The sequence below is a fragment of the Neophocaena asiaeorientalis genome, unplaced genomic scaffold (genome assembly GCF_003031525.2).
Source record: "Neophocaena asiaeorientalis asiaeorientalis breed wild unplaced genomic scaffold, Neophocaena_asiaeorientalis_V1.1 scaffold255, whole genome shotgun sequence".
Taxonomy (NCBI): Eukaryota; Metazoa; Chordata; class Mammalia; order Artiodactyla; family Phocoenidae; genus Neophocaena; species Neophocaena asiaeorientalis.
The window spans coordinates 1,528,953-1,542,523 of NW_020175398.1; the positions used below are offsets into that span (position 1 = coordinate 1,528,953).

The 13,571-nt window shown below is 34.6% G+C and overlaps 1 protein-coding gene across 2 annotated transcripts in view; it reads left to right on the top strand.

The window, feature by feature from the left end:
- CTNNA2 (catenin alpha 2) overlaps nt 1–13,571 on the top strand; it is a 1,017,322-nt gene that overhangs the window by 969,953 nt on the left and 33,798 nt on the right. For both annotated transcript variants that reach the window (XM_024766408.1, XM_024766409.1), the window contains exon 16: nt 2,683–2,817. In XM_024766408.1, the coding sequence (XP_024622176.1) occupies nt 2,683–2,817 (135 nt within the window). The remainder of the gene's footprint in view (nt 1–2,682; nt 2,818–13,571) is intronic.

The window sequence follows — 13,571 nt, forward strand, 5'->3', positions numbered from 1 at the left end:
AGGGTACGGACTTCCCTGGTGGTGCAGTGGTTAAGAATCTGCCTTCCACTGCAGGGGACATGGGTTTGATCACTGATCAGGGAACTAGATCCCACATGCATGCCACAACTAAGAGTTCAAACGCCACAACTAAGGAGCTGCTGGCCTCAACTAAAGAGCACGTGTGTGGCAACTAAGACCAGCACAACCAAAATAAAAATAAATAAATAAATAATAATATTAATTTAAAAAAATTTAAAAAATAAAAGAGAGGAGAGACAAAGAACTTACTTGAAAATATTCATGCATACATGCAAACATACAGAAATGCACCAGCCAGGAAAGAATGCTGCATTTTTTCTGCAAATGTGGAGGGAATTGTTTGCAAAATGTTGGAATGAGAGGAATGACCAGAGATTGGTGGGTGGTTCTGAAACCAGGTTGTGTTTGGACAGACTCCTTAGGAGTGAGAGTGGATGGAGTTTGGATGGTCTTTCCATTATACTCTGAATCTCAGTGGCTGAAACTCTTTCTCAATATGTTTAGGCTCCTTGAGGTCAATAGTTTTTTATTGTGATTCTTATTTTTGATTTTGTAATTTTGGATACTTATTTCCAACAATCATGTAACATGAAGCATAGCCCCAAACAGTTTTGGTATCTGGAAAACACACCACACATGTACACACACAAATATCCCAGGATTTGAGATGTATTTTGAGAGTGTGACAAAATATTAAAATGCTATTTAATGATGATGCAACAACAACAACAAAAAAGAGATGAAGTTAAACATAACACTCTCTTTGTGGTATTCTTCTTATCATCAATTGTGAAGCAACTTGCAATTTTTGCTAATGCTTCATCTGAATGGGGCATTTCTTTCTCAAATTTTACACCCATTTCTACTATTTCCATGGTATAAGAGTTATTTTTCTTGGCCCATCATGCCTTTATGTGTGTTTTAAATACTTTAGTTTAAATAATAGAATAGAATGAGCATTTCCAAATGTCTATTGCTTGCCTTTATCTTGCCGGAAAATATTTTTATGAAGATTTGAGATATGCACACAATATAAACTTTTTACGGACTGTTGCATTTTTAATTACTGTTCCATTGAGATAGAACTTCCATTTTAATTTGCTACAAGGTATTTGTATCAAAAGCCTTGTCAGCCCTCTAGGGAGATATCATTTTAAAGTTATTTCTTTTCAGTATATGAGTCTCTGGAGTAGGATAAATATTACAGTATTAAGTACTTGTAGGAAGCTAAAAACAGTCTCTGTGGGATTCTTTCTTGATAAATGCAGTTAGTGAAAAAAATACCACAATGGTAAGTGTTATGTATACAAAAGACCCCTTTGTCATTTATTAGATAAATAGCTGTGTCAAATGACTGGCTTCACAGTATTAATGAAAGAATTCCCTTTCTTGAGCTTGAAGGAAACTTAGCTGGAGTCTTTGTCTCATACTCTTATTCTAAATAACATACTTTGGTTTGGGCTGTAGGTACTCATTTCTTACAATGTTTCATCAAGGATCTGGTGATTATATGTCCTTTGCAAGTGCCAGATTGAGCTGGAACAATAGAATGTCCTGGAGAATTTTGAGCTGAACTTTGGATAGCAATAGAAATATATTTCGAAAATAGTCAGGGTTCCACTTTAAGTTTTCTTTACAAATAACGGTTAGAAGGTTTTTAGGGTCTTTATTTTCCCCTTACCTACTACTTGGTATATATATTTGTATCCCTGTTTAATCGAAGAAATAAACCAACGCAATTCTTCTAAACCTCCGTTCGCCGTCAGTCAGAAACACCATATTTCAATTACTGGATAGCTATTGACATTGAAGCTTCAGAAATGCTTTAGGGAATCATGTAAATGTCTGTGGAAGTGTTCAGCTCTGCTCAGTGTGTATTTGATGGATATCTACCCACTTAAGTTACAGAGAATTAAAAATCTATGGTCACCAGAATTTTTTTGAGAATTCAAAATCTTTGGTGCATCCTTTGAAGGGTCTTATTGTTACACTTATGAGCTTATTTCAATTGGCTTCAAATTCATTTCACTCAAATCTTTTTCTTTTACAGTGGTCTTGATCCTTCTCAGAGTCTCTTGTTTAAAGGAAGTTTATCATGTTGCTAAAATTTGAATAAATATGGAATTCCAAGAAGTATAATAGAGTTCCTTTAGTGAATGATACTTGTCTTAGAAAGCCAAAAGAAACAAGTGCATTTTCCCCCAACTAACTGAATTAAAACTCTATCTTGTACTACGGCAGAGAGACTGCCACACAGGATGATTTCCTTCTAGCATCTGTTGCTTTGTTCTCTGTGTAAAAATAACTTTGCATGTAGTGAACGTTGAATGGGCCACTCGGGAAAAACCTATAGAATATTGTTTTCTTAGCAGTTTAGAAGATAATTGGTAAAATACTCATAAATGTATCCAGAAGTCCCAATAAGACTTTCCGGGAGATCATCAATATTTTTTGTATAGAATTTATCAAAGTAGAGCTAACCATTCTAACCTATTGGCTGTGGCCTTCCTAAAATGCACTATAAAGAAGTTAAGTTGAATGGTTGTAATTAAGGTATATGACAGTGAAACCTTTTCTTCTCACAGCTTTTATATAGCAAGTATTAGAAACTGAAGAGTACTTACTAATTGAGATGACCTTTTTTTTTTTAATGTTTTATAGTGTCCTGATTCAGCATGTAAGCAGGATTTATTAGCCTACCTTCAACGAATTGCCTTGTATTGCCATCAACTTAATATCTGCAGCAAGGTGAAAGCCGAAGTACAGAATCTGGGAGGAGAGCTCATTGTGTCAGGGGTAAGCTGGGACCTGGGCTTCACAATTCAAGTTCCCACTGTTGTACTTCCAAGGCAAGCATTCTTGGCAACAGTACTGCTAAAAACCCCAAACTACAGTGATTTATAGGGAGTTTAAAAAAAAATAATAAATGTTATCACTATTATTCCAGACCTTACAATAACTCACAAAGAACAGTTTGATTTTCCAATTACCCCATGTTTATACTAGCCTTGTAAAATCTCCATTCTTCACAAGAAAACTAATTTCATAGTCTGGAAACTCATTGCCAAGCTGTGACTATTATAATTATTTGGGGCTTTTGTATATTTACTCATTGTAAGTCTACTTCCCTCTGTTAGTCCTAGCAATTTTCATTCTCTGTTCAGGAGCAAGCCTCTCTATGTGTGGATTGTGTTCACATGTTAGAGATGATGAAAACAATAGGAATTCATTCATCAGGTTCCAATGCATACTAGGTTATCAGTAACCCTTAAAAGCCAGAAAATGTTTGAATTTAACACAGGTTGATGTGCTGTTGCCAAAAACTAACATGGTTGTCAAACACTAACAATTATATATCCTTTGTTCAATCACTTCAGGGTTTCCCTTCTCATGAAAATATAAGTATCTGGTCCATTTTAATCAAATGAAAAGAAACAAGAAGGTCAATGAATAGAAGAATCATGATTTCTTGGCAAGATTTCCAATGTATGTGTTGAGGTTCTTCACCTTGGCTTCTTTTCCTCCCTCAGTCCCTTTCTTTCAACACAAGGTGCCATCTATTATAAACTATTTGCAAATTCCAAAGTGTGGCTCTGCTACCTTTAGTTCTTTTCCCAGTCAACCATGATGCTGCCATTTTAAGTGTGGCATTACCAGGAACAGAGCATTATCAATATGGTGAATACCTTGTGAAAATCAGATTGGTCATGAAGCTCAGTTCTTCCTCAAGCCATTTTCAGAAATTCAGCAGGTTGACCATTTGATAAAAAAAATATGTGGAAAAATCATTCTTGAACCCAAAGATTTCAGTTCCTATATTGTTTGGCTTGCAGAAAACATAGCTGGGAAAAGAGCTGATCTGGTTTGCATGGAGATGCCATTTGGAAAGCCTGTTCCATGCAGTCTCACCTAGAGCCCAGTAAATTGCTGTTTTGTGCCTCTTCCCAAAGCATAGTCACCTCTTTGCATTTCCAAAATGATCCTGCTTCAACATTCTTCAACAACCAAGAGCAATCTGTCTTGCAGTGTGTCCTTTCTGCCAAGTTGGTAATAACCAAGATTCTCTCTGCCAAGAAGTGATCAAAACATTGCATCTCCCTTGCTTCCTTTCTTATCTTCAGCCTCAATGGTATAGTTTCCCATACCATTCAGCTTTCATGTCCATCTGTATATAGCACCTGTGGAACCGAGTGCTTTTTGTTTAGCTTGCCTTGTGTGCTTTCATTTGTTACTTTCCAAATCTTATTATTTATATGGATGCACAGAGCATCTTTGTGGATCTCAGACTCCACAACCTCATCTAAGCGAGTTTTACTGGCAGAGTTACTCTCCATCATCCTCTCAGTACCCATTGTTCATCGCTGCCTCCAGAGCTTCATTTCCATTGTCTTTTCCTCATTTAGATGTAGTCCAAACCATCACTGCCTTTTATCACTTGCATTGTTGGCATTTGCAGAGGTGTTTGAGATTGAGAACACCATCAAGAAGCCTGTCTCCTTCTTTGAGTCTTATTGGCAATGTTCATAAATCCTTGCATGGGAGAAGGCTTCTTTTAGAGGAATGTTATACAACTTTATAATAATTCTGAGTGAAACGCATTATAAAGGTTTGCTTATGTTGCTCAGTTATGGGCCTGCTCTTGGTCTCTTCATGATTTTTTTTCCAAGCTTGATTGTTATTTGGTGCCATACCTGCCTGTGTAGTCTGCTGTCTTTGCCACTTCTGCCTCCATCTTATTCTTCATCCTCCTTCACTGATGGCCAATGGAGAAAAAAATCAATATGTTTATTTTGCAAAATAGCCACAAATGACTGCCTTCAAAGTTCTGAAAGAGTCAAGAATGTGAGACCCCATACACACAAACTTTTCAATGATTTTGCCAAGAAAGTGCACCCATGCTTTGAGCCCCATTTATTTTGTTGTCTGGCATGACAAAGTTGCTATATTTTTTAAGGAGAAGCTCCTGTAGTATAAAATGCAATAAAAAAAGAGAAATACTTGAATCTTCCTCCCTTTTTCCCTGTGTCGTTATGTACATGGGATTCAAAGCTGTGGCCTCTTCCCTGAAATACGCAAAAGCCCCCAGGAAGGTATATTTGTAAGAAGTCAAAGCTTCTAATAAACAGCAGAGATTTGGGTAGATTGTTTCCATTTTGCTAAGGAAATGATTTGGATTTCAAAACTGAGCACCATGTTTTTATAGTCTCATGCTGGCATGATGAACTTATGTTAAACAAAATGCACATATACCATGTCAGCATGTATATGTTTTATGTGAGTCTGTGTGTTTAAACTGGGAAAGGCTTCTTCTGTTATATTTGCATTTAGCTTGAGAGGTAGCTCAGGAAATTTCAACAGGTCATGGGGGCAGTGGATGCCAAAGCTCTTCACGAGTCATGGGAACTAGAGAAATAAAGCAAATTTAAAAAATATGCCTACATATGCTTATTCACACAACTGCTGTCTAAGAAGCACCATTAGTTTTCTGGCTGGCAATACATTTTCTAAAGTTATTGGCTTGAACTTTTCTCAACAACAGAAAGGTGCCATTCTTATTAAATCTCAAAGTATAAGATGCATATTTGTGAGCCAATTCAGCTCAACCTGGTTGCTAAGCAGGTAATGGGAAAGGGGATTAAAAAAACAACAACAACAACAAAAAAAAAAAACTAAAAGAGTAATAAAAATGTTAGAGAGAATGTGGAAGAAACTAAAGCCCAGACAATTAAACAGCCTGATAGTTTATATACTGGCTTTATTTGCTTTTTAGTTTAGTGTTTGGTAGTTTAATCTCTTAAGCCAGTTTACATGCTTTTTGGAAAAAGGACCATTAAAGGAAGAAAAGAAGAAAAAGAGGAAAGGATGGAAGATAGGAAGGAAAAAGCATGAAAGAAGGAAAAAGATAAAACAAAGGAAAGAGAAACTTAACCATAGCGTATTATAAATTAGTTTAGTGCAAGTAATATCCATTAAAGGTGACAGCGTTATATTCGTCATGAGAGAAAAGCTGAGCCACACTTTTTTCAGTATGGAGATATATATTGAATACAAATAAGTTCCAATGTCATGTTATGGAAATTACCTGTATATTTGATTATTGTGTTTTAATTAGTTTTTATTCACTAGGTTTCAGAGGAGTTAATAGGTTCTTTTAAATTTAAAAATGGAGATATACACATGGAATTGGAGAAATGAAAACCATTTTATAACCTTTGATTATCTTTAGCTACCCAAAGATTTATACTTTGCACATTATTCTGAATGAGATTGGAAACACAAAAACAGGGTTTTAGAACATAGAATGCTGAATATCAAGCATTCTGATAAAATGGAAATATTCCACGTACATTATTTTTTTAAAGTTCAAATAAAACAGGAGCCCCATTATAACAACGAAGCCAGAGCACAGGAGCAATAACCCTGCTCTGGACAGGGATTTGATGTTCAGATCAGAGATGGAGGGATGCTGATATAACTTATAGCTGACTCCCCATGAAAGTGTTACAAAGTTAATAGATTTTATTGCATATAAATGCCTTTTCTCACGCAAACAAAATGTAAGAACAGAGTTTAGAGGTGAGGAATGTTAGTTCCCTTTGTTCTCAGGCTGATTGAATGGAACCCTGACCTATCCCTGAGGGACTGAGTAATTTGCCCTAATGTGCACTTTTGTTCTTTGTCTTTTAATCTCTCCTTTCCAAATTTGAATTCCTCTCAGTTGGGTTATGGAGAGGTTTGACAAGGTGAACAAGTATAATTTGCAACACCAGTAGGATTTGAATTGGTAAAGAGGAAATTGTAGAATAAGGGTCAATTATAGTCACTCTTATAGCCTATGTTTCATATCATTAAAAAAATGGACTAAATTAAAATTAACATGAATATTCATGATGATAAATGAAAAATATTCATAAAAATGCTGGAAACTGAGAACAGTCAAATCAATCCTACCTGACACTGGCATATGATCGAAGATACATATATGCTATATGTATATGCATACATGTATGCACACAACAAATACATGTGATTTGACACTTAAATTCCTTGTTCCCTAAATAAGCAGTAATCAAGAACTGAATAAATGGTTGACAACTGTGACATATCTGATTCAATACAATACAGTTTGGGGGCAAATATGGTGTTTATTTGTACCAAGCTATATATACATGTATATATATATGTATATATATGAACATATATATATTTGTACTATATATGTACTATATATATACATATATACATATATATATTTGTACAATGCCATATATATGTGTATATATAAATATAGATAGATATAGATATAGATAATTGTGTTTTGTTAGAGATGAGAATTACATTTTACTTGAAAATTTCTGTGTTCACTCTGTAAAAAAAGTGTCAGTATTTTGTAATGGAATGAAACGTTCACTGAAACAAGCGTTGTACTTAGGTGTGTAGACTTGTACTTTAAACAACCCTTTCTGGGGAAAGAGTCATTTTTGTTATATCTTCTGATTCTGTCTATTGTCAATTCTCGATTATCTCCACTGATCAAAGTATAGTAGTAATGGGAAAAAATCTAAATTGCTAGTTTTCAGTTTGGGTTTGGAATCCACTTCTGTGCTTCATTTAAACAAAAGGGTATGTGTTCTGACAACTCACAGCCGTTCCAAAGAATTTTATCCAGACCTTCCAGAGGGTAAGCCATTAAGTATTTGGGCTTAAAGGACTTTTTCTGATCTGGGGAGAGTAGGAGAATCCAGATCCAGGGAAGTAAAATTAAAACAAACTTCAGATTATAAATCTGAATGGAGAGGTAGTGGAGATACTCTGTACCGATAAGAAAATTAAACAGGTATTTATCATTTTCAGAATGGCAGTAGTTCTTTGAACTTAATCTGCTAGTATGATGGGTTGTTGCATAATTCAATCTTTCTCCCAGCAACCTGCCCGCTAATCTGTTATGATGGTAAAACTATAGCCACTTAAATTCTGATTCCCGCGTTAAGTCTTCCTCCGGTACATCCGTGTCAATGTACATTGTCATTGATTTTTGCACAACACAAATTATGCAAACCTTCAGAGAAAAATAACACTCCAGTGTTTTTGCAGTGCAAATTCATTCTCCCAGTGTTATAAAAGTGACATTTAACAAACTCAAGGTATTATTTTTGGAAGAAATTGGAAATAAGAATTTTTATAAGAAAAGGAAAAAATCTCCTTGGGTGTCAGGCATCATAGGAAGCTTTATGTCTGTGGCACCACAGCGCAAGCTGTCTCCCTGAATTCAAATAATCTTGCACAAATGAGGAAGGTATACTGCTCTGCTATAAGAAGTAACTCTTCAGTTACATACTTAAAGATACTGATTCTAAACTTATCAAGATGGTCAATTCTGTTCATTGAAAAAAAAATCAGTTATCCACTGATGAAATTAAACCAGTTGGTTATCTTACTGAATTGTTTTATGCATAGAAAAAGACTTTATAGTCTAATGCTCTCATCCTAAAATAAGAAAACAGACTCTATTGTGGCAAAACTGGTATGTGAGCCAAGCAAGTAACTCTTCTGACCTTGACTGGAGACATGGATTAAACTAGCTTGGATCTACTCAGTGGATTGATTTGATTGAAACACCTGAACTTGTGAGCTGAGCAGTTTCTATTTTAGTTTGAGGGCATCACTGCTTGTAAGAGTAGAAGGGGTTAGTGGCTTTAGAAAGAGTGTCTCTGAGTCAGAAATGTCAATGCCAATACCTGTCATTGAATCAATGAACTTTCCTTCCTTTGGGTTTTAGAATTTTTTCAAGTTTCAAAAGCCTCGAATTAAAAGAAAGAAGGCAAATACTTTATTGGTTAGTAATTAATGCCTTAGATTTTAGTTAATATTCTGAGGATTAGTTGGCATCAAATGAATAGTAATATTTTGTGAAAACTTGGAAATTAGACACACGGGAGGTACCTAGATGAGGGACAATGATTGCATATATCTTTTGATATCTGTGAAACACAGGCAAACCTATTTAAGATATACTGGTTTGTACCATTTTCCCATGAGACAAGTTCTAATATTGAGATATTGTCAATATGTGATAATTGTCTGAGTTCATTCTAAGATGTTCTTTATTAATCTATAGTTTTAATAATGAATGTCTGTAGTAGTGTCTTAAGAACTACATCCCACCCCCCATTTTTAAGTAGTTTTGGATATGTGAGAACAACCCAGATCTAACTGTTCCCTTCAGTTAAACCAAATAATTATGAGAAACCAAAGCGTTGAGTGAATACCTTTATTTAGATACAGTATCTGTAACTCATTTCCTCTTTTTTGGTTTTCCTGTATACACTTCAATTCATCAGCTCTAGTCAAGAAATACATTATTTTGAACGGGTTACCTAAATCTATTGTTTTTTGTTTTTGTTGTTCCTACTCGGACATGCCTCAAGAGAAGATAAAGTATGAATAAGTTGATATAAAAGATATAAATAAGTAAAAAAGAGAATAGGAATGTTAAAACCATATACAAACATTATCTGGGAATTTCATTATTGATTTTGCACAAACTTTCATGACCTCAGATGACTCAAAATAAAGGAAATAAAAAGACCCCCATAGCAAAACTGAGACAGGAGTAATGTTTTTCTAGGAAAAGACCAGTGTTTCCATTATCCGTTCCTAATTTCTAACGACAAAATAACAATCAGAGTTCAAAGAAATGTATTTATTGCTCGTTCTCATAAGGATATTTTAATTCATTGAATTCAATGTTTCCATTGCATTTAAACAATGTAAAAGGCATGGTGCTAAATATTGGTTGGATGACAGAATTCAAAGTTCTTTATCTCTAATAGCAAATACTTTTTGTGAAAAGGATAAATTTTTCCATCCATTGTGCTTTTGTTAGATTGTGGAGTCTATTGTTTTCATTTTTTCCCCATTTAGTTTCTCATCTTACTGTTTAGCATTCTCAGCTGGAATAGCAGGGTGTCTGTTGAACTACCTCTGTATTCACTGGTTTTCTTTGTTTACTCTATTCTAGAAATAAAACCGTGTTTAACTTACTATTGTCTACATTCTGTCCCTACAGATTATGTCAAATGCTTTCTCCAGCTTAATTTAAATGATTTATAAAATATGTCTTTGATCACAACCCTTAGAAGAGAAATATGTTCCGTATTATGGCCCATGTATCTTACAAATAGGAAAGACTTCTGGATAGGCAATGTGAAGGATTTTTAGCTCAGATTTCTTTTACTGCTTCACAATACATTGTCTTACTCTATCTTGAATAGTCATTTTCCTTCTGGGCAATAAATATATTTTAAATATTTCATCCTAATCCTATTTTCTTGAAGGCAAACTTAATTTAGACTTTAATCTTTTCTTTCATCATCAATACTGTATCTTATTTTATTGCTTTTCTCTGAATACCTTCATCTGTACAGATGTCTTGCTGATAATGAACTTGACTGGAAGTCTGGCTAGATGTTCTGTCAAATCTCTAAAATCTGTCTCTTGACCTCTTTTATATGTTTTCCTTTGCAAATCTATTTTGCAACTGAAAGAGAATATCCTGGAGACGTTCCAGGATATCAGAGAAGTTCCAGGATATCAGATGCTGAGAAGTCAGCAATATCTTCTAAGGACCATGTACTCTTTTAAGCCCAAGGCTCTATATGTGAGACACTATCTTAAGACAAACTCAAACATGATCTCTTTATCTGGGAACTCCCAATTCAAATCTGTTGCTATCAAAATTAATCGTATTCTCTTACTGTAATATTTCTCTTTAATAATAACATTTTGGTCACACTGCATTCCAACTGCCTGATCATGTCTCCCACGATAAATTACTTGGTAAATACATCTGCGGATTATTCTTTTGGAGTGTACAAATTATTCCACCTGACTTTTCTCAATCCTTTGCACTAAGAAGTTGAATTAAAACTTTTTTGTTTCAACAAACAAAAAGTTGAAACCAACCCTACATCTCTCTGGTCCAAACAAAATTATAACCAAGACTCCAATAATAAGATCTCTTGACTGAAATCTTGCAATCACTTCATGTCTTGCCTTGAAGGGCTAACTCATCCATTTACGTGATGTCATAGGAAGTATGCATCAAATCCATAGTTGTAATAAGACTTAGTTTTCATAAAAAATGTCAAGAGGCTAGATCCTAAGAAGAGTTGGAAATTATTTGATCCAGGCATTGCATTCTGTGTCAAAGAAAATTTTGTTATTTTAACTAATTTCATAACTAAAGACATTATTGTAATCAATCATACTAAATTCACCTAAAAAGTCAGCACAGTTCACCACTCTGCATCCATTTGATGCAGCCTAGTTTTGCATTGGGTTCCTGAAGACATGCTCCATTTCCAGATAATCAATAGATAATTAATTAAAAATACCAATAGATTATAATCTAAGTCCAGCTTGTTTTATTTCAATATTTAAAAAGTGTTTAACTCCATTTTATTGTAATATCTTAATGCTGGCAAAAGTGTACCTGCTTTGTTTGGTAGTAAAATTTTTAAAGTGCTTATTGGAAGAATGGACAGCTGCATCATTAATCTTAAATAGTGACTTTTGTATTTTGTATGAAAGGTGAGATGACACAGATAAGTTTCTAATACATAATAATCATTTTTGAAACTGATTGATAAAAGAATTGGTAAAATAATAACACTTTCCCTACAGTGAAAAATCAGGAGATGGCTAATTTCTAAAGCCAAGCAGAATTGTTATAAAACATAAAAAAGCAAGGATAAGCCAACTAGTCAATGATCTAATATGTAAAAATTGGAAGAAAATAGCTTTATAGGACCATTGATTGTGAAATTTCACTCAATAAAAGCTGTTAAATATAGAATTTGAATTTAGACTTGTTGAGCATAAAAAGAGAATAATTCAGCAAGGAAAGCATATGCACAGTATTATTGCTTCTTCTAGTAAGTACTAAAAAACCCAAATATAGGAAAATTTTCAATTTCATTCTTGCTTCTCATATGTCAATATTTTTCTTTTTTATTGTCTTTAATTCTCTAAAGACATTCTTTAAATGCCTTTAACATTTATTTTGAAGTAAAAGATGGGAGTAATGTTGCCAGATTCATAATCAGTTTGAATTTACTAGCTTCTGTGTTTCAAAATGCTCCCTAATCTACCAATTTTGTATAGTTTAAAATTGTGATTATTTCATACACTTAGATATTTAGTGAGCTAAGAATGACAGGACTAGAGATAGAACTGTATTGGCTTAAAACACCAGAAAAAAATCCAAATTAGGAATTTTGTTTATCTGCGTACAGAAACAGGCTCTGGGCTTTACCCATTTATGATGCTGTGAATTGTAAGCTATTATTCTGAATCTTTACTGAAATATTTTCTGTGGAAAAAGGTTCAATTTTCATATATTCCACTGGGCAAATAAAGATCTGGCTTCCATGTGGATGGTTTCAGGATCTGCTTGCTCTGCTTGCTCTTCCTTTTGTTTTGTCATAATACTCACTTGACAACTTTGACCAGTTCAGTTTTTAAAGCTCTAAATCTACATTTGAAAAGAAAAAAAGACCTAGTGCTCTCCACATTTTTCTCCCATCTTGCCTGATTTCAAAAAAAAAAAAAAAAATTTGGAATCAGGCTTTAAACAAAGCTATAACGCTATGACTATAGCAGAACTGCATGTGACGAAAATGTTTGGTCACTGAGCATTACTGGGTCACCTAAACTTGACCTCTAAAAGTAGCAGCGTAGTGGACCTTGTGATTGTAGCAATATTGCCATTTGATTTTTCTCCAGGTTTGAAGGTCGGATCTAATTATCCCCTTTAGGTGTATGCTATATTTGGTATACATAGAAAAACTTAGTCAAGATTGTCAGTAATATTTTATATCAAAAATAACATTTTAAGAGGTAGAAATTCCAAGGGTAGAACTAAGCATTGGTTATTGGCTTATCTTTTAAATTGTGCCTATCACACAACTCACGCTTGAGTACAAAAAGGAACAGTAAAAAAGAATTGCCATTCTAGCAACAATGAGTGTGTTAATTCCTCAGTGAACCCAATGGAAGAGGTAAGTATCCCTTTAGCACCATGTACTGGCTGAGTGTGCTGAGGCCGAGAGCTTGCTGAAGGTCACACAGCAGGGCAATGGAACTTCCTAGAAAGACATCTGACATTCCCCGTGTACAGTTCCAGGCGTTAAAAGCTTCAGCCCTTGCTTTCTCTCTTGGTGATCTTCAATGCTTTAAATAGGGGATTCATCCCCTTTGAACCCCACTACAATTGTCCCTTACAATGCCTGACAAGGCGGGATGCTGCTTCATCCTCCTTCTCCCAGATGGTCCATTTATCTGTTCAAGAGAGCCAATGAAGAATCCAAATGGCCGGACTGCTTAATATCACGGAGCCCCACCCATATCTCTTTCAGTACGTAATTCCTTCATAGGCCTCTTTCTCCCAATTACCCACTCCCTCTTACACCTCCTTAATCCCTTCCCAATAGGGTACGTTTTTTTTTTTTTTTTTTTTTTTTTTTTTTTTTTTTTTCCCCTCTCTTTTT